The following is a 27,561-nucleotide window of genomic DNA, read 5'->3' as shown; positions in this document are numbered from 1 at the left end:
ACACCTGGGATTTGAATGACGGACCTCCTTGCAGTTCAGAGGGTTTTTTTGTCTGTTGTAAGAAATGAACAGTGGCACAGCAGGTCGTGTGGCTGTTAACAGCAACCTGGATCCTGGGAACCTGGGTCTGAGTAAACATATTCCTCTGTCCTAAGCTGTTGTAATCCATGTCTCTGGGTGGCACCAACTCCTAGAATGAATAAATGAATCCTACTTAATTACTGGATGCTATACCATGTTTACTAAAACTGTAAACTAAAAAAAACTGAAACTAAACTGGTACAAAACTAATTACCCTGTGTGTGTGTGTTTCCAGGTTTATTATGGCAGAGCTGCTGCAGACTGAAAAAGCCTACGTTAAAGATCTTCATGAGTGTTTAGAGGTAACAAATTCTTTTTAAGAAGAACTGTTTCAAAACAGTGTTATTTTTACACCAGATGCCTTTCTTGGCACAACCCTTCTATATTTATTCGGGCTTGGTCTGGCACTAAGACTGCACTGAAAAGTGTACTCCTCAATGGCTAGGCAGTTCAGCTCCCCCGTTCCCCCAGTCATTAGCCAATTGTGTTCATACAGACACCAGACCAGATGATAGCACAGCTGAGATTCAAACCCCGAATCCCAGAATCTTAGCAGTGGTGGGCTAACATAGTTCACCTCTGCATCACCCGAGTGCCCTCTAATGTTTTGCAATTTAAGAAATCTAATTAAATATATTTCTACATAAAATGTGTTACACAAATTGTTCCCCCTTTTAAAAGGGTTAAAATCGAAATGTATTTTGTTTTGATTTCTCTGACCCGTCATCTAATATTCAGTTAATTTCTGCAGACGATTATTTCCTGTCTGCTTACAATCCTCTGTGTGTGTGTGTGTGTGTGTAGACATACCTGTGGGAGATGACGAGTGGTGTGGAGGAGATCCCACCAGGCATTGCTAACAAAGAGCACATCATCTTTGGAAACATCCAGCAGATTTATGACTTCCACAGCAAGTATGCACAGCACACCTCCACTAATTCTGTCCTATACAGGAAGCTATTGCTCAGGTTTTGTAAAGAAATTTAAAAACAGTGATTTATTTCATTTAATACTAGCCGAAATGATTTTTGTGTGATCTTGAGCTGTGATAAATCAGTGGTTTGATCTTTGTTTGTTTTCTTGTAGCATCTTCTTAAAAGAGTTAATAAACTATGAGCAGTTACCAGAAGATGTGGGCCACTGTTTCGTCACATGGGTAAGTACCTCGTTACTGATACACCTTAAACTAGCCTCCTAGAATAAAAAGTGCTTATATAAATCATATAAATGTTTAAGATCATGTTCAGATTTACAAAATCATAGAACTGATGTCATTTAAAGTACTTATATATGGAAAAAATTAGGTAAATTTTACAAAAATTTGTTAGGAAGAATAGTCTTTTTTTATTTATTTATTGCAATGCTAAAGTTAAGTTTTTTTTTCATTTTATTGTCATTAGACATAGGCTGTACTTATTTTATTTCTATCTAGATAATGAGTTAACTTATTTATACGTAATAAGAAAATCAGACATTTGACCATGGGTGTCTAATTTTTACATAAAACTTATGATTCTTTATGATATTACTACTAAAAATGTCAACAATTATAATTCATACAATGTAATAATGCAACAAATCCAGTACGAGGGCAGCAGAATTTCTTTACAGTTTCCCTTATAACGCACAACAGTAATATCATGCTGAATATTATTCAGTTTCCCAAACTTTATCTGCACTGCCCTGATTTTGTAGATTTTCAAGCCCCCCACCCCCCACCCCCAACACACATGTACCCGTCTTTAACTACCAAACTTAGAATTTTTTTAAAATATTATAATTCATACTCAGCTGCAACTTCTTATCAAATAAAACAGTAAGAAGTTGCAGCTTTGTATGGATGATAATATTAAGGTGACAGTAAACATGCTTCATTTATCTACCTTGCTGCACCTTCCCGCAAAAGCTCCACCCTCCTAATTCATGATTTAATAGTAAGTCTATCAATAACTTTTGATCAGGTCAGACTTAGAATGTATCATTTCTTGCAGTTTAAGTAATTATAGAAGTGATAAATTCTGATTATGATAAAATAAAATTAATTCTGCAGCGCCACATAGTGTTCTAAAGTCTAATTTCTCTGCATCATATATTTTTCTTAATGTTTTTCCAGGCTGATAAATTCCAAATCTATGTCACATACTGTAAAAACAAGCCGGACTCGAGTCAGCTCATCCTGGAACATGCTGGAAGCTTTTTTGACGTAAGAGCATCTTTTATGTTTTCACCACTTTACCCCCTTATGTCAGTGTCAGAGTGGCACAGCTGGTAAAAAGGTGCTGCACAATAAAAGGTGCTGAGTATAATTCTGCCTTGTGCCTAGTGTTTCCAGGTACTGATCTGGCACTGGATCCGCCACAACCTTGACCACAGTAAGCCAGTTAATAATAAAAACAGATGAATGAAGTAACCTGTATTACCGAATCTGATCAGAATATTTTTAAATGGCAGTATAGCTGTACTGTGTCGTTCTTAATTTTTAAGTCACCGACTGACCAACAGGTGGCGCCAAACACAACATTTCAGGATTCCACAATATTCACCCGCAACTGTGCGCAACTAATTATTCAGGATTAAAACACTGAGTAAGAAAGTGTGTGCTGTTAGTACTTTTAGTTTGAGTTGTGATTGTTAAATACTGATTATGATGTGTGCAGGAAATCCAGCAGAAACATGGCCTGGCGAACTCCATCTCATCCTACCTGATCAAGCCTGTGCAGAGGATCACCAAGTACCAGCTTCTCCTTAAGGTGTGTGTGTGTGTGTGTGTGTTTATCACAACCACAGAGACCCAGTCCTGGTCAGACGGATAGCAGACAGAATTGGCCGTGTCAGGGTCTCTACCCCAGACACGACCAATTCTGTCAAATCTACTAAAACTTGCCTTGCAACTTGACAGTGGTGTGGCTTCAATCAGCAACCGTACCCCTTAACTAGTCCAGTACCTTAACCCCTAACCACCTGCTGCAATGCTAAGAGTGTGTGCTGTGTGTCGTCCTGTCGTTCTGAATTGTCAGGAGCTGCTGAGCTGTTGTGAGGAAGGGAAAGGTGAGATTAAAGATGGGCTGGAAGTGATGCTCGCTGTGCCGAAGAGAGCCAACGATGCCATGCACCTCAGCATGCTGGAGGGTACACACACTCCCAACACACTCAATTCCAAAATTACACATGGCTTTATTTAGATCTCATCAATAATAATCATAATAAGAAACTCATTTTGCAGATACTTTTAACATCCACTTTTATCTTTCGCTGTAGGTTTTGATGAGAACCTGGATGTGCATGGGGAGCTGATCCTACAGGACACGTTTCAAGTATGGGACCCCAAATCTCTGATCCGCAAGGGCCGAGACCGCCACCTCTTCCTGTTCGAGATCTCCCTCGTCTTTAGCAAAGAAATCAAAGACTCAGCAGGACGCACCAAATACGTCTACAAGAGCAAACTACTGGTATGTTAGGATCCAGTGTTTAGAATAAAATGTGCAATCAGTAATTAGAGGACCAGGATTTTATCTTTACCTTTAGTTACTAACTGGGTTGAGATCTGTTGACTAAAAAGGCTGTACCAAAATACCCCCTAATGTTTTGTGAACAGAATAGTCATCCTGGAAGAGAACACTTTCACCAGGATACAAATACTCACATTGACTAGGCAATTGTTCAGTAATTTTCTATTAAATTGTAACAATGAGACAAGTGGCTAAAACCATGCCAGCTATATCATATCCAATTACCCGATTGCATTTTGCTTCCTCTCTACTGATGCTGACTTCCACTCCTGACTGAGGAGAGCAGTGACTAACAAACGCCCCCTCCGACACGTGTGCAGTAGCAGACTGCATCTTTTCACCTGCACAAGATGAGTTGATATGTGGATCAGTTTTGCGCATGGAGAGTCACTCACTGATCCTGTCATCCTTTGTCTCTGTGCAGGTTAATCAACCAGTAATCAACCAGTAAAGGTCATAATTGCATAAATTGTGAGAAATCTCCTCCTGCATCCTCCCTACGAACAAGCCAATTATTGTTTGTGTAGGTGCCCAGCCTGGGTGGCAGAGCTGAGATTCAAACTCACGAGTTTAAGATGTCAGCTCTGGTGTGCTAGTGTGTTGCGCCACCTGAGTGCCCCCATAGTACCTTCTTTTACTTCTCTATAGACCAGGGTCTAGATTTAATCTACTTAGATAGTTTGCTCTTGCCATCTTAATCCAAAGCTTTGGCCAAAAGTGCCTACTTAGTTTTTCATCTGTCTTCAAAATTGGGTGGAATTTAAATTACTGCTGAATTAATGAGCTCTCCTGATGACACGTGTTTCTTCTCTTTTTACAGACATCTGAGCTGGGGGTGACAGAGCACATAGAGGGCGATGCCTGTAAATTTGCCCTGTGGGCAGGACGGACACCCTCATCTGACAACAAGACTGTGCTTAAGGTACTAAAGACTTGTATATACTCTCTAGATATATGAACATTGTTTATTCCCAGTAATATTACAGAAAACAGCTTGTCTGCATGTTGTTTAATTGTTTGTACCAAGTAATCAATCACACTTGACACTGAACTTGCACTAATGAATTATGTATAATCTGTAACTACCTGTCCTGTCATGAATGTAACCATGAGTGTAAAACATGACATTAAAATCCTAATAAATAAAACAAAACCAACTCTGTCAGAAAAAAGTCAGTCAATTAATGACTGAAGCATCCTGAAATGTGTAATGATTGTCTTCATTGACTGTATTCTCCAGGCCCCCAGCATTGAAGTAAAGCAGGAGTGGATAAAAAACATACGAGAGGTGATACAGGAAAGGATCATTCACCTAAAGGGAGCACTGAAGGAACCCATACCCATCCCAAAAACCCCTGCCAAGCCACGTAACAACAGCAAGAGGTTAGATACACACAAAACTTGGCTTTACTGAGTCACATATACTGGTAATATCGTAGATAGATTTGCACTCAGTGTGTAATTTACTGGGCTGCACACATTTACATTATTTATTTAAGAAATATTTTTCCTCTTAGCATATTTCATAGTTTTTTCATTCTTGAATAACTCCATTGTGCTTCCTGTTTACCTATTTTGTTGGGGCCAGTGATAGCTCAGTGGTTAAGGTACTGGACTAGTAAACAGAATGTTGCCGGTTCAAGCCCCGCCACCACCAAGTTGCCACTGTTGGGTCCCTTAACCCTAAATTGCTCATTGTGTTCCGCTCACTGTGTAAGTCGCTTTGGATAAAAGCGTCTGCTAAATGCTGAAAATGTAAATGTAAATGTTGACTTGAAGCTTCTTCTGTTGTGTCACAAGAGTCATCAGTCCTTCACAGATTAGCCAGATTAGCCGTAATGAGAAATAACCTGTAAATTGCATTAGGTTTTGTACTAGAACCAGTAAACGGCCTTTTAATTGTTCCAGGGCTGAGTCTGTCTGGTGTGTGTTTACATGTAACCCCTCTCAGGAAACTACCAGTTAACTTTTTAGTAAATGTTTATGTCTGGGGCTTTGCAGTGGCCTTGCAGTTACTAGCCTAGTACTAGACTGAATAAAAGATAGAGGTTTGATTGCCCAGTTGGTGAGGAGAAATAATCCACTAGCACACCAGCACTGAGATTCTGAGCTCTTGAATTTGAATCTTGGTCCTGCTACCGGTCGGCTGGGCATCCTTTAGCAGGCACAACTGGCCTCTAGTGTGCTGGGTGGAAAAAGACCAGACTAATAATGAGTGGGGTTATCAACACTGTGTAAGGACCTTGGTTGCCCAGGACGCCTGTATAGAAGTGGAGGAGCGCAAAGATCAGGACGTGGCTCTTCATACACAAAGCCGACCTGTGGGAGAGCAAGCAGGGATTGGTAGGACTGCGCACACATCGGAGGGAGAGTGTTTCAGGCGAATATGCACCCTCCTTGAATGCCGTCGGGGTCCCCTGCAGCGTGTTGGCTACTGCCAATTTGGGAAAAAAGGGGGGGAAATGCATTAAAAAAGTCAAGTCAAATACATTGTCCCACAGCAACTTCACTGCATCCAGGACCAACAGACCAGAAATCCCAGTTAAGCAAGCCAAGGGTGACAGTGGCACAGAAAAACTAGGGACTCATTAGGGACCTCCGTCCTCCTTAAGTGGCCTGAATAATAATTTAAAAATTAAATGAAAGCCTCACCTCCAAGCTGCCACTGTTGGTTCTATTAAAAAGGCCCTAAACCCTCAATTTAGATTAAATCCTGACTCATATAGTCAATTTAAATAAAAGCACTTGCTTAATATAATTATGTTTTTGTTTCATGTATCTGTACAGGGACATCGGAGAGGATGCTGACAGTCAGGGAGATGGCAGCAGTCAGCCGGACACCATCTCCATTGCCTCCCGAACATCTCAGAACACAGCAGACAGTGACAAGGTAGAAACTATTCATGTTTATGTGCTTTGAACGGTTCCTCTGGTGTTCCTCAGTCAGTCAGCCTACTGCATGAGACGGCAAATTTCACTGGGGCAAGAGATTTTGAAAATAAAATTCCTGCAATGCACTGTGGGATAAAGTATGGATTTAAAATAGGAAAATATGGCGAAGAAAAAAGTGATATGTCACCTGGGTAGCCCTGACATACTTAAAATTATTGTTGGTTGCATGCTGCCTACTACATGCTAGACATGTATAAGTAGTATAAATATAATGCCAATTTAAACATAATTAATAATCAGAAATCACTCATTGGTTACATAGCTGCCTATAGATGAATAAAAACATTCTGTTATTTTGCAAAATATCCTCCAGACCCCACCCCAAAAGAGTAAGATGGTTCATGATTGACAGGTGGAGATGAAACAGGGTTTCCTGTGCTTTTCTCAGGTGCTCAGCAGGGGCAGTGTCTCATGGCTGATTAGTTCTGGTAGCCATGTTGCCACTTTATGTTGTTTAGAGTGCCAAACAATCATGTGAGATAATGAAAAGTCTGTTTAGATTCTGTGCTGCCCTGTGTTGTCCTTTTAGGAGCTATGAAGGACCCTTTGAAATCAAAGTAAGATAAACTAAATTTACACTGCTTTTTGATAAATGTCCACCACTGGTGTTGGTAAACTGTCATGGTTCTGTTGTACTGTTGCTAAATGTCAGTGCGCTGTAGCTGGTGGAGCAAAATAACAATAAACCCACGTGCAGTTCTTGCAGACTCAACAGAAAGTCTTAAACATTTGGCACGTGGGAGTTTTGTTTTCTTCTACTGTGCCTGCCAGACTCCAGACGTGTTTGTGGGCTGATTTGTTCCTTTCTGTCCTGCTGATCTTTGTACTGATTCTCATGTTATATTCTACTTTACAACTAATACTCATATGTTCTGATCTTTGACATAAAACCTAATATTGACATAAGCTGACATAAGCCTAATATTTAGATCTTGTTGACATTAGAGCCATGTTGCTGATTGGGTTTATTGATTTTAGTGATGAATAAGTGTCTGTTAATGTTGGTTAGAAGATAAAGAGGAGTAATAGCTTTCTAGTGACTGATTTAAGTTGATACAGTGTTTACTGTTATTAAACACACAAGACCACAGAGTGTATAAAAGTTAACAGCCAAAATGTGATGAATATAATTAAATAGACACAACTTCCAAATCTTGATTTTGCCATTTTCAGCCACATCCATTTATAACAGACCTATGTTCAAATACAAATGTTGCCATATATAATAATTTAGCCATAGACAACTACTGGACTTGAAATAGATTTATTGAAAAGCTCAGAGACTTTCAGCCACTGTAGTAGGATGCCAGATTGTCAGACTTGTACTCTGCTAAACCCCACTCAGAACTGTTAATGTAAAAGGAGAATTTTGGGAAAGTCCTTCTATTATATCTAATCATAAATTAGCATGATGGTGCCCTCAGCATAAATTGACACCCATAAAACAATAGTATTCCCAGTTCAACTGGTTTGTACAGAGTCATTTCAAGTAAATAAGAATGCTTAATGTAATCTCACTAATGTTCTTACGGCTTTTCAAAACTTTTGGAGGCTGATATTGTAGTGACCGGGTGTCTATATAAGTTGTTTGTCCACTTGTTAGACACTTACAAATCTTACAAATCACAATAAATAATTGACATTAACAAAATCAAAACTTTTAATGTCAATAGATGACTTTTGTCATTTTGTCTTCATGAGATTGGCTGTGTGAGAGCTTTGAAAACTCTTTGGGTTACTCACATGCCCAACCTACATCTATCCCCTTTCATGTTCTTTTGTATTTCTGTTGTTCTTTCTTTCTCCCTCTCTCAGATCTTCTGTCGTGACTATGCTTTATCCATGGTTATTTTCTCTTTGTAAACGTTGTGGGTTTTTTAAGTAATTTAATGATGGCTGCTTAAAAACACCAAAGACTTCCAGTTTCCATGGCACAGTAAGATCCAGTTGACATTAACTGAGGCTGGGGTTTAATAAAACATTGAACAGACACAGTGTCAAGTGCACATAGCAAATGTCCTTATTTTGGGGTTTTAATCTAAACTACATTCACCATACTGCCCCTGGCACAACAGAATTCAGGACTTTGGCCTACTTTAGGTTGTTGTGGATTTGATTTTAAATAAATATAACTGACATTTTTAGCAATCAAGCTAAACTTAATCACCCACAATGATAATGCAAAAACAAATTATTTAAAAACATTTAAAAGTTAACCTTTATTTTAACAATGTCCCATAACATCCCCTGGATATTGTTTAAATCCTCTGAATTGTTTAAAAGAACATAAAGAATAATAAAAAAATTTTTAATAATAATTTATAAATTTAAATGCATAATAAATACAGTTAGACCTTTTACTATAACGGATTTTTAGTAAATAATTAAACTAACAATTAATTGCAGGTAATGACTTAAATGTCTCCTTTTACCTTTACGACATTCATATTTTGTATCATGTTATACTATACAGTTGTACCTTGAAACTCAACGTCAATTGGTTGTGGGAGTGGCGTTGAGTTTAAAGGTATTTTTTCCCATAAGGATGTATGTACCACACCACTCAAGCCGAGCACTGAGCAAAGCAGCAGTCGCACACACGTTGAGTTTAAGGGAAACGTTGAGTTTAAGGGTACAAGTTTCTCGACGAAGGGCGTCAAGTTTGAGTTACAAGGTGCCACTGTATAATATTATATTAAAGTCATCATTAATGTCAGCTAATTACAATTTATAAAATCTATTTTTGGAGAAACACAGCCTTAAATACTCCAGCTAGACATTTGTAAAGTTACAAATAATTTCTAGTTTAAAGACCTTGATTTACAAAAATAATTATGATGGCACAGGGATTAAATGATATAAATATTCTAAATAAATTATAAATAATTTATTTATTTTTACTAATTGTCCTTCCTCCTAAAACACCAGGCCCAAGTCATGAATACACCCTGGACTAGTTTCAAATACTCATTCACTCACTCACACCTTCTGAGAGATGTAGAGTAGTTAATCCATCTTCTGCATGTTTGTGAGATTTGGGGGAAGAAGAAAAAACTAAGTGCCCAGATGAAACCCACACAGACACACAAAACATGTGAAACTCATTAACCAGAGACCAGAATTAAACTCAGGTCTTTAGGACCAGCTGTGCCACCATGCTGCCCAATATAATAATAAAGTCAGTGATGATGGACCTGGTGTTTCCCAAAGCAAAAAAAGTTTACAGCTGGCTCAAAAAAAAAAAAAAAAAAAAAAAAAAAAAAAAATATATATATATATATATATATATATATATCTGATTCGGTCTTCCCACTAGAGTGAAAGGGCTAATTCTAATTAATCTACAGGATATTGTTTGCACATTTTGCAGATTTTAAATACTACACATCCCTCTGTTCTGTTTATTTTGAGCTGCAGCAGGGCTCTGTGCCTTATATTACACACTCCAGAGCTCCATGCCGTCTGGATAATAAGGCTTTTCTTCCCTCATCACTGCTCTGTCTGCAGGTCACAAGACCATGTGCAGACTACTGTCATCAGAGCAAAGACACACACTCACATGAGTGGTTATCTCAGAGAGCTGATATGACAGAGGCTATTGCTGGGTGGAGCACACACACCCATACACACTACAGAACAACCCTCAGATCCTACAGGTGCTTCACATACATACACATACAGCAGTCACAGCTCTTTGATTGGTTGAGGCAGTACAAGGTATCTGACACAGATCTGAAATCAGTGACAGAGACAGAAGGGGTTAGAAGACGCCGTGAGAGAAGAAGGAAACCGAGCTGGAGTGGAAAGCTGGAAGGAAAGTGAATAGACGGGTTGATAAGTCACCATGCCAAAGTGGATGAGCTTTAAACTTTTTAAACAGAGCAGTCGAGTGAGTAAACTTTTTTTTTATATAGTTTGAGCTGTTAAAGGATACAAAAAAATGAGATACGCCTACATGTTATTGCTGACAGGCTGTCAATTAGCCTGCCAACGCAGGCCAAAGGGGCTTGGTCAGATGGCTTATTAAGTGCTTTACTAGCTTGGTATGCCTAAAGACGTAAAACTAGTGCCAACTTTGACCTTGATGGTTATTTACCAAAGTAAATTTTGTATGTTAGTGTTTTATATTTTCAGCTACTTTAAAGGGACCAACATCTGTGCATCAGATGTTTATTTTGTGCCTGAAATGTACAATGTACATGTTCACAGCATGTAGACGCTGCATGTGTGTGTGTTTTAGTTTACTAAGAGCTGACATCAGGGAGGCAGGACAGGAAACTGGCTATTAGAACACAGTGAATGAGATAACGGACGAGTTTGCTCTTGAAAACATGACAACACGCTGATATTTACCCCGTTCTCTGTCTGAGTGGATCTAAGGCTGAATTGGGACATTAAATTAAAATATGTATATCGCACTAACATAAGTAAAACCTTTAGAATTAAGTCATATGCTGTTAGATTGTATTTAGTTAGACTGTTTAAGTCTGTGTGGGGATTTTAATTAGTGTTTTACTGACATGGCTTATATGTCAGGGTTAGTGCACACAGGATTGGGTTAGGTTTATTGTTCTGAATTGCTAGATCAGAAGTCAGAACATATCTGATTAAGTAACATGGGTATTGCTTTGAGAGTCCATAATTGCCAAAACAGTAGATCAGAGCTTGTGTGCATATGTAGTCCAGGACTCTGGATCACCAATAAACTGTAGCTCAACAGAGCAACTCAATTAAAATAAAATATTCTGCCGAATTAAAACATCATTTGTTACTTATTTTATTAAATAATTCATTCCTCAGTAAATGCTTTATCTTAAAAATGATTACAGTAAGTCTGGTGCTAGTGCAAACGCACCAATTTACTCACTTAGGGATGATTTACTGTAGACACTACACCATCTATTTTTAACACGTGGAAGCAACCGGAGTGCGTCTGGCAAATGAATATAAAACAAATAAATATGAATTATAATTAATATAATGTAATATGAGGGATCTTCAAAAAGTTTCCGCACTTTTATATTTTTGTTGGAAATGGTGAGGGCAGGAAAAGTAGTAATCGGTCGTGTATGAGAGACTGACAGAGAGCTTATAGTCCGGATTTAGCGCCTTCAGATTTCCACCCTTTTGGATCCTCTAAGAAGCTTTAAGGGGAAGAAGACAAGAAAACGTTTTGCTGATGTCATTAAAAAGTTGGTATGATGCTGGTAAAATGCATGGGAAGGTGACTATGTAGAAAAGTGATGTGATTTGTTTTTGAAATTCTTAATGAATAAGTAAATAAATGATGCAGAAGCTTTTTGAAGATCACTCGTATATACATAGAAATGTTTTTGGAAGTTTTACTCTAAGCCATGTTGTGCTAGGATGGCTTAAACCTGCAGGTGTACACATACATGTAATGAAACAGTTTCTTCTAAATATCATAGCTGATTGATAGGGTAGTTTAAGCCTAGTAGTTAATGTACTGAACTAGTAATCAGGAGCTTTAAGACTTTAAGACTGAAAAAGACATCCAATTGCTTAGATTGTATACAGCCACAATTGTAAATTGCTTGGATTAAAGCACCTGCTAAATGCCAAAAACTTAAATGTATACACAGATTAGGCATAACATTATGACCACCTTCCTAACTGACTGGTCTGCAGCTATGCAGCCCCGTACGCAACAAACTGTGGAGTCAGCATGTCTGTATTATGCTTGAAAAACCCCTAAGCAAATGAAGCTTGAAATTTTCTCCTGTTCTATACTAATGTAATGTCCTGTTCTGTGTAATGTCACTGGTCTTGTTTTCTTTGGCTTTATCCAGACTTACATTCTAAGCAATTGGGGGGTTAAGGGTTTTGCTCAAGGGCCCAACAGTAACAACCTGGCAGTGGTGGGGATTGAACCAGAAACCTTCTGCTTACTAGTCCAGTACCTTAACCACTAGGCTACAAGTGCCGTAATTGATACTGATGTCCTGGTCTAATTTTCAAAGCTGATACCAAATACTGACATTCCAATAGAAACTCAGCTGTTTCTCTACAAGCGAGTTATGCTAATGGGAAATGTGTGATGGTTTCGTCCCACGTCTGTCTTGTGGGTTGATTAAAAAGAAGGAAAAAATAGAGAATACAAATAGCATTGTGTTGCCAAATCATGCCAAATAAATACATTTAAAAGAATAGAGAGAAAAAAAGGCACACTTGTACTAAACTATGCTTATACTAAATGCAGGATCAACTACAGTGTATCACAAAAGTGAGTACACCCCTCACATTTCTGCAGATATTTAAGTATATCTTTTCATGGGACAACACTGACAAAATGACACTTTGACACAATGAAAAGTAGTCTGTGTGCAGCTTATATAACAGTGTAAATTTATTCTTCCCTCAAAATAACTCAATATACAGCCATTAATGTTTAAACCACTGGCAACAAAAGTGAGTACACCCCTTAGTGAAAGTTCCTGAAGTGTCAATATTTTGTGTGGCCACCATTATTTCCCAGAACTGCCTTAACTCTCCTGGGCATGGAGTTTACCAGAGCTTCACAGGTTGCCACTGGAATGCTTTTCCACTCCTCCATGACGACATCACGGAGCTGGCGGATATTCGAGACTTTGCGCTCCTCCACCTTCCGCTTGAGGATGCCCCAAAGATGTTCTATTGGGTTTAGGTCTGGAGACATGCTTGGCCAGTCCATCACCTTTACCCTCAGCCTCTTCAATAAAGCAGTGGTCGTCTTAGAGGTGTGTTTGGGGTCATTATCATGCTGGAACACTGCCCTGCGACCCAGTTTCTGGAGGGAGGGGATCATGCTCTGCTTCAGTATTTCACAGTACATATTGGAGTTCATGTGTCCCTCAATGAAATGTAACTCCCCAACACCTGCTGCACTCATGCAGCCCCAGACCATGGCATTCCCACCACCATGCTTGACTGTAGGCATGACACACTTATCTTTGTACTCCTCACCTGATTGCCGCCACACATGCTTGAGACCATCTGAACCAAACAAATTAATCTTGGTCTCATCAGACCATAGGACATGGTTCCAGTAATCCATGTCCTTTGTTGACATGTCTTCAGCAAACTGTTTGCGGTCTTTCTTGTGTAGAGACTTCAGGAGAGGCTTCCTTCTGGGGTGACAGCCATGCAGACCAATTTGATGTAGTGTGCGGCGTATGGTCTGAGCACTGACAGGCTGACCCCCCACCTTTTCAATCTCTGCAGCAATGCTGACAGCACTCCTGCGCCTATCTTTCAAAGACAGCAGTTGGATGTGATGCTGAGCACGTGCACTCAGCTTCTTTGGACGACCAACGCGAGGTCTGTTCTGAGTGGACCCTGCTCTTTTAAAACGCTGGATGATCTTGGCCACTGTGCTGCAGTTCAGTTTCAGGGTGTTGGCAATCTTCTTGTAGCCTTGGCCATCTTCATGTAGCGCAACAATTCGTCTTTTAAGATCCTCAGAGAGTTCTTTGCCATGAGGTGCCATGTTGGAACTTTCAGTGACCAGTATGAGAGAGTGTGAGAGCTGTACTACTAAATTGAACACACCTGCTCCCTATGCACACCTGAGACCTAGTAACACTAACAAATCACATGACATTTTGGAGGAAAAATGACAAGCAGTGCTCAATTTGGACATTTAGGGGTGTAGTCTCTTAGGGGTGTACTCACTTTTGTTGCCGGTGGTTTAGACATTAATGGCTGTATATTGAGTTATTTTGAGGGAAGAATAAATTTACACTGTTATATAAGCTGCACACAGACTACTTTTCATTGTGTCAAAGTGTCATTTTGTCAGTGTTGTCCCATGAAAAGATATACTTAAATATCTGCAGAAATGTGAGGGGTGTACTCACTTTTGTGATACACTGTATACAGTAGTATAAGTGTAGTTTAGGACGAGCGTGACTTTTTTTCTCTCTATTCTTTTAAATATAATTAAGAAAGTAAGAGGATGAAACCTCTCCAAAGCTTCTAATCTCCATCACAAAGAGCCGCTTCTCCTGAACCACACAAACCCACAGACATCCAATATGTGTGTCCTTTCCGAGGTGAGAATTAGTACGTCTGACGCCGAAAATCGCCTAGCAACGTGTCTTTCTACCCCCTTAACATCAAAACCTGATACTCGATCTTTAACATGCACGTGGTTGCTGAGGTAAAATCATGACTAAAAAAGAGTTAAGAGCCAGAATGTCTGCACCATGATGGTAAAACAGACCACCTCGCTGACCTTTTAGATATAGCCTCTTTTGTAAGGTGAGGGAGGCGTGACGTCAGAGGGTTGAAACCGGTTCTTTACGGCTGTGGTTAAAAAGTAGAAGGATGAACACGTTCAATTCGAGTGTAAGAGGGAAGTATGTCTGCTTAGTGTCTAAATATTTATTAATGTTTTTACTGATTAATCTGCTGGATATGGACATTTTACAGAGATGTTAAAAGAGGTTACATTTAAATTGTTTAATTATTAGTTATTAATTATTAGTTGAACTAATTGTATATTCCTATGAATAAAAAGGTTTTATTTTGGCTTGTTCATGTTACACAAAAAATTACTTCTATTTATATCAGCTTTGGGTGGCACGGTGGCTTGGTGGGTACTGTCGTTTCACAGCAAGTATGTCCTGAGTTTGTTCCCAGGTGGAGCAGTCTGGGTCCTTTCTGTTAGGAGTTTGCATGTTCTCACCATGTCTCTGTGGGTTTCCTCCAGGAGCTCCTATTTCCTCCCACAGTCCTTATAAATAGATAAATAAATAGATAAATATAGATAAATTAAAAGAATAAATGTACTTCTGCTGCTATTGTTATTTTAGTTGTATTTTAAGCCCTAGTGTCACATCCATCCATCCATCCATCTATCCATCTGTCTATCTATCTATCCATCCATCCTTCCATCCATCCATCCATCCCTATCTATCTACTCATTTCCTTTTCATGATTGCTTTCCTTGATTCTTAATTTCTCCCATTCAAGATGCAAGTGCAGAAAAAGAAACAAGGACTGAAGAAACAAGGCTGAACATATTTTCAGAACAAGACCTTATTGCTTACTAAATCTTCACATTAAAGTGATGTCAGTCATTAATGCTTTAGTAGCAGCTGTGTTGAATCATTAGCATTCGTCAAGCAAGTTGATTTTTATTATATTAACAAGAAAAAGGTTGTTGCATAAAATGATAATAGACGTAAAAGCAGTGAATTTGGTCTTATCATTGCTGACAATGTGAGGCCAGGAGTAGAGAATCTCCCAACACCTGGATTGCTTACAGCCCGTTTAGAGAACGTAGACATCTGTATAGATGGCTGATCAAATGATTATCAGGTCACGGGCTGCAGGATGAGTCAGTGTTGTTAGTAAATGCACCCTGTGTGTTTTCTTAGCAGGGATATGTGATGTCACAGTGATGTAACATCCTGTAATACTTAAGTAACAAGTCACAGTTCAGGAGACTCTCATTGTTCCTGGTTCTCATCATGTAATGCCTCATTTACAGGTCATAAAACGATTCGCTTGACACACCCTGAATAGTAAACATTCTGTAATCTTAGATTTGTAAGTATGATTACTTAAGGTAATGTAGAAATGGGACTACAGTGATGGGGTTATGTATCAAATAAGGTTTATGTAAATATTTAATGTAGTTTTATATCACTGAATAGTCACACAGCTATGACTACTATCCCATGGGGTGCTGTAATTTTATTAATAATGCAACTATTTTCTTCCAATAATTCCTGCTAATTTTAGTAATTTAAAAATCTACAGAAATAAAATAAATAAATAATCCACCAGTATGAAGAACATCAAAATAACTAGAGGAAATAATGTTACATGTCTGCCATAAATCAGAAACTGCTGGAACATACAATGTCTGTAGTACAGTGAGCTTATCATCACCATTGGCTTATAAACTACCTCCAAAATTGACACCTTAAAGCTCAAAGAAAGTTTGTAGCAGGTGACACAGACAGAACCAGTTTATCTTTCCTGCGTGGCAGCTTCTGAACCCAGTGAAGTAAAGATGGCTCCATTGTGGACACTGTCCCAGAGTACCAGGAGCTTCTTATTCATGGCTGATATGTTGATTTGTGGTTCTTGGGTTACATCTGGCCATCTGGACGAGTTTTGTGTCAGCGTAAGGTGACGGTCTGGGTTTTCTGTTTGACTGGTTCATGTACAGTTGCAATTGAGATATTCAACCCCCTCCCCTCACCCTAAAATGATCTATAGTGTTGATAATGTGTATAGAATTTGATAAAATATACAAGAAGAAGCCTCAGTAAACAGATAAAGAACTTTGGTGGATACATACAAGCAATTTTAAGAATCTGGAAAGGCAGAGAAAACCTTTTTTTTGTCTATACTGTTAGATATAAGTTAGATTTAAAGGAGTGTATGATTTTTGAATGTTATGCTTACAGACATTTGTGTGTATACCTCTATATGTGTGTTTGTGCAGGTGTGGGGACTGAAAAATATGTGTATATATGATTATCTGCACTAGTACACATGGATTATGTAATTGGTAGCAGCACATGCTAGCCAACCAACCTTTTTATAGTGTTTTATATGATTATTAATTTTATTTGACATTATTGTCAGCTGCCTTGGTCATTTGCCTGTAGAATCAGGATTTGATATTCAAAGACTAAAATAAACTGGAAGTACGTAAATGTTTTTCAATCATAGTCAGCCTTTGAACTTTTATAATGCTAAGCTAAATGGCTAGTTGAGGCTCTAAACAAACCATATACCTTTCACCTTTGTCTAGAGTGCGTTATCTTTGTCCTGTTGCAGACTTTATACTCACCTTCATAAAAGCTCTTAGACTCTCTCAATAGTCTCTTGTCTTTCTCCCCAGGTCAGCTAAAAGTAGTATGTTTGATCCAGAGCAAATGATAATGCCAAAGGTCTTTGTCGAGTAATAATGCATGTCTGTGTGTCAGGAACAAAGAAAATCTTTGTGGTTTGCTCACAGTACATCTATTATCCTATCAATACTATTCAGCTGCGCTGCACAGACTACAAAGAAATGCAGTTCTGTGGTGTACCAAATACAACACAGAATAAATGTTCTGATTAGCTATAAGCAACTTTAGATGCACTAACCCTGTTTCCACCTTTTTAGTATGATACAGATGTCAACATCTTGAGTATTAGCCCATAATAAACAGATACTGAAATCTTTAAAATGAGTGAGTTATGTTATGCATTACAGACGTGAGGCGCTTGAATCCTTTTTATCATGTAAATGTGATGCCAGCTGATTTTCAACAACACCCAGACATTTGTTTTTAAGTCAAGAAACAACTGTAGACCTACTGGTTTTGGAGCTTTGAGTCTTTTACCTAATGTAAAAGACTCAAAAGTAAGATACTGCTTTAGTCAGATATATACATGGTGGGTAGATCAGTGGTCCTTGAACCCATATCAGGTTAAAAATAAAAGATACCAGCTATTAACTATTTCTAAGGAACATACACACCTCACAGGTGTGTGCGTCACAGGACACAGCAAGTGTCATAAAATAGTTTAATTATCTACAATCTTAACACCTCACTTAAGATTGGAGGATCTGATTAAACAACATATTCATCATATACAGAAACAGCTGATGATTAAATACGGGAATAATGTACAGTTGGGTGTCCTTGTATTGGTTGTGTGTGTCTTATAAAACTCAGACAAAAGTAACTGGGAACACATTTTGACAAGAAAAGCTTTAAGTAGTTATAGGTGTTGAATAGATTGATTTAAACTGTTAAAAAACACCCTAAATGGTACTCAGGTGAGGCACAAAAAACACTAGCACACCAGAACTGACATTCAAGTTTTAATCTTGGCTCTGCTACCGACAAGCCAGGTGCCTAGACGGATGTCATGAGTCAATAAAGATCAGTGTCTGACTTTCTGTATGCGAAACTGATCCCCATATGAACCTGTCTAGTGCAGGTGAAAAAGAAGCAGTCGGTACTGCACACGTTTTGGAGCGGGCGTGTGGTGTGTGATAGTCACGACGCCTCTCAGCAGTAGAGGTGAGAGACAATCAGGGCAACTGGAAACGACTCAAATCTGGAGAAAATTGGGGAGTAAATTACAAAAGATAGACCAGATTTTAAAAAAGCAGTCTGTATGTTGCTCTGATATCACCAACTACTATTTTAGGAGAACCCATAAGTCTTGTGTGGGTCTAGAGCCACAGTCTTGAATACCACTACGACATTACATTTACATTTTCTGCATTTAGCAGACGCTCTTATCCAGAGTGACTTACAGAAGTGCTTCCATAGTAAACATTTAATTTCTCTAGTTTAAGTAAACAACAGTCGAAGAACACAAATCTGCTGAAACCTGTTAGGTTAGGTTTTTTGTTTTTTTTTTTAAATGAAAAAAAATTGTTAGTAAATAAGTACAAGTCAGCTTAAGTGCTTAGTAAAGAGGTGGGTTTTTAATCGTTTTTTAAAGACAGCAAGAGACTCATGTTCAGACAGACAGAGAAAGGTCATTCCACCACTTGGTTGCTAGAACAGAGAAGAGCCTTGATGCTTGTCTTCCTTTAGTCCTGGGTGGAGGATCAAGTCGAGCGAGACTGGTGGCTCGGAGGTCACGCGGTACAGAGCGGGGTTTGATTAGACCGCAAAGGTAGCTTGGGGCTGGTCCATTTTTGGCTTTGTAGGCGAGCATCAGTGTTTTAAACTGAATGCGTGCAGCTACAGGAAGCCAGTGAAGAGAACTACATATAATGTACAGGTGATAAAATTACATTTTCTTTTTGTGCTACTTATTGAAATAGTATAAAGTTAATGTAACTTGATTCAAAAAATGAAAGCACGTAAATTCAGATGTTGCTTATAATTATATTTACTTAAGGGCATTACTTATTGACTGTCTCGTTTCCTAATGCAGTTACATACAGATTTTTTGTATGTAATTATTTGTTCTGCAGACTTGTGTGCACATTTTCAGGGCTTTGAAAATCTCTTCCCCCCTTTTTATATTTATCTCTTTCTCCTGTATTCTGTTATGTTTTGTTTATCTTTTTCATAATTGTCTCTGCCTGCTTTTTTGTCTCCACAGATTTCGGGCGGGTGTGAAATGACGGTGGTGCTGCAGGACTTTGTGGCGAGTTGTGTGTCCGAGCTCAGCGTACAGACTGGACAGACAGTGGAGCTACTGGAAAGGCCGATCGAGCGACCGGGATGGTGTTTGGTTCGCACCACAGATAAAAGCCCACCTCAGGAAGGCCTAGTGCCTGGCACGGCACTTTGCATCTCCCACTCCCGCAGCAGTGTTGAGATGGACTGCTTCTTTCCCGCAGGAAAAGGTAAGTGTACATTCACAGTTAGCATTTGTTTACATTTGGGTGGGTAGCACTGCCGCCTGTTTGGAGTTTGCATGTTCTCCCCGTGTCTATGTGGGTTTCCTCCGGGTGCTCCGGTTTCCTCACACAGTCCAAAGACATGCAGTCAGGCTAATTGGAGATACAAAATTGTCCATGACTGTTTGACATTAAAACATGTGAACTGATGAATCTTGAGTAATGAGTAACTACCTCTTCTGTCATAAATGTAGCTGAAGTGTGTAAAACATGACATTAAAATCCTAATAAATAAATAAATAACACCTTTCTGACATGCTATAATAAAATGATCTTTAAAGAAATTAAAGAGAAGTTCAACAAGGATGTATATTTTTTATTACCACTAGGGGGAGACATCCACCCTCGCTTTTTATTCCACTATTTTATGGCTGAATTAGCATTGCTTCCGAAGAGCTCTTGACCTTGAGCTTTGCCTTACCTTTCCAATACCCTCTCAGAAACACTTAGCACAACTTAGAAATACCAAAGTGTGTGTGAGTGAATAAATGCACCATGCAGTTCTTAACATTTTGCACACCTTAGACATTAGTCAATATTTTAGTTGTAAGTAAAATATATATTTTGTTTACTATTTTACAAATGCTTTAAAAATCTCTTGCTTCATCGGGTCATAAACATATGGTTGGACTGAGCAGAAACATTTAACCAGAGCGACTTTCTGTACCAAATTAAATCTGCTTAGCAGTGGTGTTGTCATATCAGGTCCAGCACAGACTGGTGATATTCCTGCTCTGTCTTGCATATTAAACCTGGTAATAAACTGAAAAATTGGACCAGATTGAATTATCAGGGAAATCACCAAACTGTGTGCTACTCCATCCCGCCAGTCTACCACAGGGCCTCTGCCACAAGCCACGCCCTGTATTTAAATGCTGTTGCTGCTCATGAATTGTCAGCAGGTTAGAAATATTTAAAGGTGTGTTAAGACAATAACAAGAATGTGTTGTGTTAGTTCTTCAAAAAAACTTCATTTAAAGGAAGAGCCTTTTACTTTCGATTAGAAGACTAAGAAACACTAAGAAAACTGCCACTGGGGCATAATTGTGTTGACTCCTTGTGTTGAATAGTTTCCTATTGATTCTATTAAGTAGGCACAAAATCATTGTTCTTTTTTAAAGTCAGTGTAGCCAATTCAAATAGTGTTATTTTTGTCGCAACAACAAATAAAATGGAAATCTGGGTGTATTTCATGTATTAATTTAGCTCATTAAAATAATAATTATTATTTCATTATTTCAATAATATTATTTCATTAAGGTTTTCTTGAACTCGCTCTGCTCAATGTAGTAACACAGTGATACCCAACCACTAGGTCATTTATTACCGGGCCACACAGAAAGAATGAATAATTAGAGATTAGAAAAGCAGTTTTCACTGCTTCTGTTTCGGGTGTTATTGTCTTATCATCCCTAGGTGGAAGCAGCATCTCATTGCAGCGAAAAAAGCTCATTTTACATAATTTGTGAGCAATATTATATCTTATATGAAACCGGTCCGTGGTGCAAAAAAAATTGGGAAACGCTCTAGTAACACACCTCGGACTGGACGCCAATGGACCGTGGGGCCTCGGCCACAAGCCATCCCAGACATAGATAATCATGTCTGTATGTGGACTCACTTGACCTAAAGCACCACTGGGGGTTTAAAACCTGCATCCTGGTGGTAGTGAGTTGGCGTAATTCACTGCTGCGCCACCTAAGGGCAAATCTAAAATTGTTGTGCAAAAAAATTTAAAAATGCCATTTTGGATCTAAAATGTATAATAAGTGCACCTTAAAAATTTAGTTAAATTCATTTATTTTACTGGAAATTAACAAATTAAAATGAATATGGTTATGTTCTCTATGCTCTGATTATACCAAGGCTGCTTCAAAATGTGAATATGTTATATAACATTAGGCATAAAGAACAGCTTGTGCTCTGCAGTTTCATGTATTTTAGGAGTCTCATTTGCTTATCTAGCTACCTTTACATGTTCCAAATATTTCCCCTGGAAACTGTTAGATATTCAAAACCAAATGCAAATTCGTTCTGCTTTTATTACTGTCCAGAATGGAAATGAGAGTATGTTTCTAGTATCCTCCATGCAGTGGTTAGTTTGTATTCATCATACCATACAGTTCAGCTGTGAGTCCTGCAGCATAAACATCATTTTGTGCTTAATGTGTGTCACTAAAATACAATTCTGTTCTGCTCTGACTCGTTATTATCATGTGATTGTAAACAGGGTATAAAGCTGCGCCAAGAGTAGTGAGATATCATGTTTCAAAGCTTATATACAACTGTAAAGCACTGAGCTGCTGTAGTTCAGGTCTGATCATTGAAAAAATGGCCTTAGAAAATGCTTTCTCCTTGGCAGAGGACAGTTTACCCTCATCTGCATGTGTAGAGCTTGTGTTCATTTTAATCTAGGCCAGTGTTGGTACTTGTTGGGTGCACTTGGCACAGACTATCTGCTTTACATGGCAGGAGCAGGACATCAACAAAATAAAACGTTGTTTGTAAATATTTAACAGAAAGAGTCATTAAATTCCCAGGTGGCACAGCGGGATATTCCACTAGCACACCAACGCTGGGATTCTCAACTCCCCGAGTTCTCCCCTAATCTTAGCAGGCACGATTGGCAGTGCCTGCGACAGACAAAATTGGCCACTATTCTGCTGGGTGAAAGAAGACTGGACTAAAAAAGGCGGTGGGGTCTTTGATGCTAGCACACCAGAACTGACATCTCAAACTCTGAAATGCAAATTCTAGCTCTGCTACCGGCAGACCAGGCACCTATATGGAAAATTATTGGCTGGTCTGAAGAGTGGGAATGCCGGATTGGATTCCTCATAACTGCTGCACTTATGGAAATACAAATCTGGTGATTGGATACTATAAGATCGGGTGGGAGTTAATGTGTAAAAGAGAATGTAAAAAAAAAAAAGTTAAAAAGATTAAGAGTGAGAGAGCGCATGAGTGAGAGAGGAGGAAATGAGTGAGAAAGAAGACACCTGAATTTGGGTGAGGAAATAATAGGGAAAAAACAATACCGGAAGTAAGCTGGAGAATGTTTGACATTAAGAATGAGAGTGTGTGAGAGAAAGAAAAGAATGAGAGAGAGAGGGTTTGTGTAAATGTCGCCCCTCCTCTCTCTCCTCCTCTCTGTAGTGGAATGGTGCAGAGTGAACAGAGTGGAGCAGTAGGGCAGTGATTACACTCTCTGAAGTTTAGGACAGGACACACATTCTCTCGTCTGGAGCTCTGCTGCCTCTGTTTTTGCCTCTGTATGAGCCATGAGCACGTAAGCCAGCATGAAGAGTGGAAGACACGCTTGCTCGTGTTGTGCTTGGATTATAACAAGGTGCTGTTGCTGTAACGGATCAGGTGGGTTTTCTGAACACTCGTTCTGGTTGAATGATTCCAGGAATGAGAGCCGGTTCATTCCAACAGTGCTGCATTGTTTCAGGAACCAGTCGTGTTACTCACCTGCTGTGTGTGAGTACAGGTGCATATTTGTTCAGCTCCAATTAGTTACATATTTGTAAGATTTGTGTAGTTTTAAGACTTTGTCATCTCTGTCATGATAATGCACAGCTTTTTAATATTTTAAAGTGATATTTCAAAGAAGACCAGGTGATGCATGTAATCTATTATTTATAACTATTCTTGGGTATTAGGAGTTATATTTGTGTGTTTGTTGGAAGTAGAGTACCCATGTGCTTTGCTCCAGAGTGGGCTAAAGTGCTTTCTCATTATCTATTAACTCAGGAAGTCTGTGTCTGCACTGAGAGAGCGGCGATAACTGGCCTTACAACAGCAGCGGAACGTCACGGTGCTGGTTTTAGGAACAGTGGCTACACTATATTGTATATACAGTACATGTTGTTGAAAATCAATACTATTTTTTCTATTCAGCTGGATAATTTATTGTTCTTTAAAAAGCTTGTGTCCAATTAGTTTATATGTATATAGTATATTTATATATATATATTTTATATGGATAAAGTGGGTAGCACAGTGGCTTGGTGGGTATCACTGTCGCCTCAGAGCAAGAAGGTCCAGGGTTCGATCCCTAGGTGAGGCGGTCCGGGTCCTTTCTGTGTGAAGTTTGCATGTTCTCCCCGTGTCTGTGTGGGTTTCCCCCGGGAGCTCTGGTTTCCTCTGACAGTCCAAAAACATGCAAGTGAGGTGAATTGGAGATACAAAATTGTGACGGTAAAATCCTAATAAATAAATAAATATATGGATGAAGCGGTTGCTGAAAATTAAAAGAAATTAATAAAAAGTCTCCAGAACATCCTCTCTTGAGTCTCCAGGCTTCTTAATGATCCATTCATTGTTCCTCTAATTCATCCATCCATCCATCTGGTTGCTGTCCATCCTCTTCCTTTTTATCCTCAACACTTCCAAGCATAATTGTCTTTTCCAGTGAACTGGTTTTCCTCGATTACATGTACGGCCCTTAGCAGACACTTTAATCCAAAGCCAGAATACAATGTAAACAATTAGGGTTTCTCGGATGCTTAATAGTGCCAACTTGTTCTAGTCTAGTACATTTACCACCAGTATACCACTACCCACTGGTAATTATTCCCATAATGTGTTCAAAACCAGAGAGCTTCAGTTTGGTTTTCCGGCAGTCAAGTGAAAGGTTAGCTTTTAGGATTCAGTTGTTATGATGAGTATTTGATTGCTTTTATTAGCAAACGTACTAGCAGTCTTAGATTTTTGGCTCAATTGGTATGTATTTGGTTTCACTATGAGTCATTTCATTTTCATTTGTTTCTTTCTGATTTGGGAGGAATGCAGGAACATCCACTGCTTAATCTGTAAAATCACTAAACTTGTAAAACCTGTTTATTATATTCAGGAATGAGTCATTTAAAACCCTGAATTAATAATTATTGTCAAGACCAATTTTAAATGCAGAAGAAAATGCTGAGAATAGTCAGGATACTGTATCTCTACATACCTAAACTTATAAAAACACCAGGATCTATAAATATACATGCTGTACGATACATGTTCACCCTATGTGCTATCCAATAATCACAGGCTGACTAGCTAAATATATATGGTAACTCGTGTTTTTAACGTACTAGTAAGAGTGGAATTTCAGTATCTTAACTCTGGTAAATATTGAATATGGACTCCAGGTTCCATTCTGCTTCTGACTGGTCACTGTCTGTGATGAGTCTTTTTACCCTGTGTGTGTTTCCTCCGGATACTCCTGTTTTCACTTTAAAAACATGGCAAACATGTACTGGCTGCTCTAAATTGAATGTATTTTGCCTATTTAGCAGTGTTTCTACGTGCTATTGAGAATTAATAAAAATGCATTTCTGTAGTTCTTGTTTTTATGGCAGCAGAAATTCCATATAGCAGCACATAGCAGCGTCTTGATTTTTATCAGCAGTTTCTGTTTCACCTAGTTGATGTTGCGCAAACAGTGTGCCTCTGTCATGTTTGGAAAGCTGCATTACAAGCTTTTAGGTATCAGGCTGCACTCATGTGAATCATTAAAGCAATATTCTCACCCATTTTGCAATGCACTTGCTTACCTCTACTGGAAGTGTCACGTGTACTAACACGACCCACTTGCTGCTTGTGCTGGAATGTTGCTAAACAGACAGATTGTAGACTCAACAGACAGATAATGCATGGGCACAGTTGGTGCTCCTACACTGAAAAGAAATATTCAACAGTCTTCCTTTATTACAGGAAGAACCCAGAGATTCAGGACTGTGTTAGTGACCGCTGCATTTGTTTGGGTTCATGTCTTTTGCCAACATAGTCAAGTGAAGTCAAGTCATGTTTATTTATAATGTCCCTTCAAAGATAATGTGTGTCGTCCAAGGCACTGCACAATAAAAGCCCAGTCATATTTAGACCTCAACCAAAAGCGTGGGACAGTTAACAGCAACTGATCAAATGATCTTTGAATTCTGGTGGAAGAGTGGGAGCAGATAAGCTCAGATATATAAGATGGAGCTTCACCATGGAGAGCCTTAAATACAAATAAAAGAACCTTAAAATGTATCTGGAATTTTACTGGAAGCCAGTGTAACTGGTGAAACATAATGTATGTTACATCACTGGAGCTCCAGGTACAACCAAACATCTAAATTTTGTCCTCAGGGTCATATCATGGAACATTTGTAGAAATAACTGAATAACTGGCAATGCCACTGTCATATTAGGAGATAAAGCTGTAGTTCTCACAGAGGGTTGCTGTGTAACAAGTGTTACTGAGCAGAAACCATCTGTGGTATTTTTACTGCTATCCAGCTGCTGAAATGGGCCTCTGTTACAGAGATGTGCAGGTGTAGGAAGGGGCATTGTGAGTCAGAGAGATGCCATGAGTGAGTGGATACAGTTAGTTCTAACAAATGTATTTCATTATGGGTTTGTGATAAAGGAGAAAACATGCCGATATGAAATTGACAAGTCTGTTACACAACACACTACTGCTAAGATTTGGGTTTGAATCTCAGCAACAGGTATAATATTGGCCATACAGGCGTTAACGCAGGCTTCATTGGCTATGTCTGAGGGGGTGGAATGGCCAAAGACCTGTGATGGATTGGTGCCATGTTCAGAATATTCTCATTAAAGCTGGACCCACAGCCTAAGATGGATACAGTGGTTAATGAAAATAAAGAATTTGGCAACTCTAAGCAAAATATTACTAAGCGTAAATTATTTTATAGTGAAGTGAACAGTGCATCACAATGGTAATAGACAAGTTCTTTTCAAAGTGGCTTGTAATCCATCTCAGTTAATTAGGAGGCAGTTAAAAGACATGGGTTACTGACTACACTCTCAGAAATAAGGGTTCTAAAATTTACTTACAGAGAGTCACGCTCTGTTAATCATCCACCACTTGTGCAGGCATCTCAACCTGCCAGTAAAGGTCACATTTGAGGTATCAGTGAAGAATCCTTCAACCTTTCTTACTTTATGCATGATCAGCTGCCAGGTTGAGTAACAGCAAAGGTGTTATTCTAGGTGATATTTTATACCTTAAGTAGTATTATGTGTTATTTAAAATGGAAAACCACAAATAAGTGATTTACAATATAACTATGTGTACCTTTAATGGGTTTAAGGTACACCAATGTACAAACCCTATTTCCGGATATGTTGGGATATTTTGTTTATTCTCATGAGTCTTTATATGTCTGACAAAATACTCAAAAATTCCAATCTTTTAATTGAACAACGTAAATGTAAACAAATTTAGAATTTATGCCTGCAACACTCCAAATAACTGGGACAGAAGCATGTTTACCTTGTGTTACATCACCTTTCCTGTTATTTACACTTGTTAATCCTTTGGGAACTGAGAATAGTAATTATTGCACTAGATGTTTTGTCATTGTTGCTAAGAACAAAACTTTAGCTGCTTATTATCCTGGTTGTTGTGGTCTGAATTACCTGTTTATAATCTGCTATACATTTTCAAGAGTGGATCTGTCTGTTATCTGGAAAATTTGATTTAGAATCTTTGAGTATCATTTTAGCCACATACCAAAGTTCTGGCACAATGTCTGGCCACCATGATGAACTAGATTAACCTGTCTGACTAGGTCTTTTTACAAGTTGAACAAGTTCTTAAATTCTGGAAGATTTTTTAACAATGGTGCACCAAGC

General features: G+C 38.7%; 1 protein-coding gene across 2 annotated transcripts in view; it reads left to right on the top strand.

The window, feature by feature from the left end:
* The window catches only part of kalrna (kalirin RhoGEF kinase a), a 192,004-nt gene that overhangs the window by 135,528 nt on the left and 28,915 nt on the right, over nt 1–27,561 (top strand). For both annotated transcript variants that reach the window (XM_063006545.1, XM_063006544.1), the window contains exons 24-34: nt 317–383; nt 886–995; nt 1,168–1,237; nt 2,195–2,284; nt 2,739–2,831; nt 3,099–3,210; nt 3,340–3,530; nt 4,411–4,512; nt 4,831–4,973; nt 6,378–6,480; nt 19,620–19,866. In XM_063006545.1, the coding sequence (XP_062862615.1) occupies nt 317–383; nt 886–995; nt 1,168–1,237; nt 2,195–2,284; nt 2,739–2,831; nt 3,099–3,210; nt 3,340–3,530; nt 4,411–4,512; nt 4,831–4,973; nt 6,378–6,480; nt 19,620–19,866 (1,328 nt within the window). The remainder of the gene's footprint in view (nt 1–316; nt 384–885; nt 996–1,167; nt 1,238–2,194; nt 2,285–2,738; nt 2,832–3,098; nt 3,211–3,339; nt 3,531–4,410; nt 4,513–4,830; nt 4,974–6,377; nt 6,481–19,619; nt 19,867–27,561) is intronic.

This window comes from Trichomycterus rosablanca, chromosome 12 (assembly GCF_030014385.1).
Source record: "Trichomycterus rosablanca isolate fTriRos1 chromosome 12, fTriRos1.hap1, whole genome shotgun sequence".
In the NCBI taxonomy this organism is placed as follows: Eukaryota; Metazoa; Chordata; class Actinopteri; order Siluriformes; family Trichomycteridae; genus Trichomycterus; species Trichomycterus rosablanca.
The sequence above is the reverse complement of the archived record's forward strand: the minus strand, read 5'-3'. Positions and strand labels throughout refer to the sequence as shown.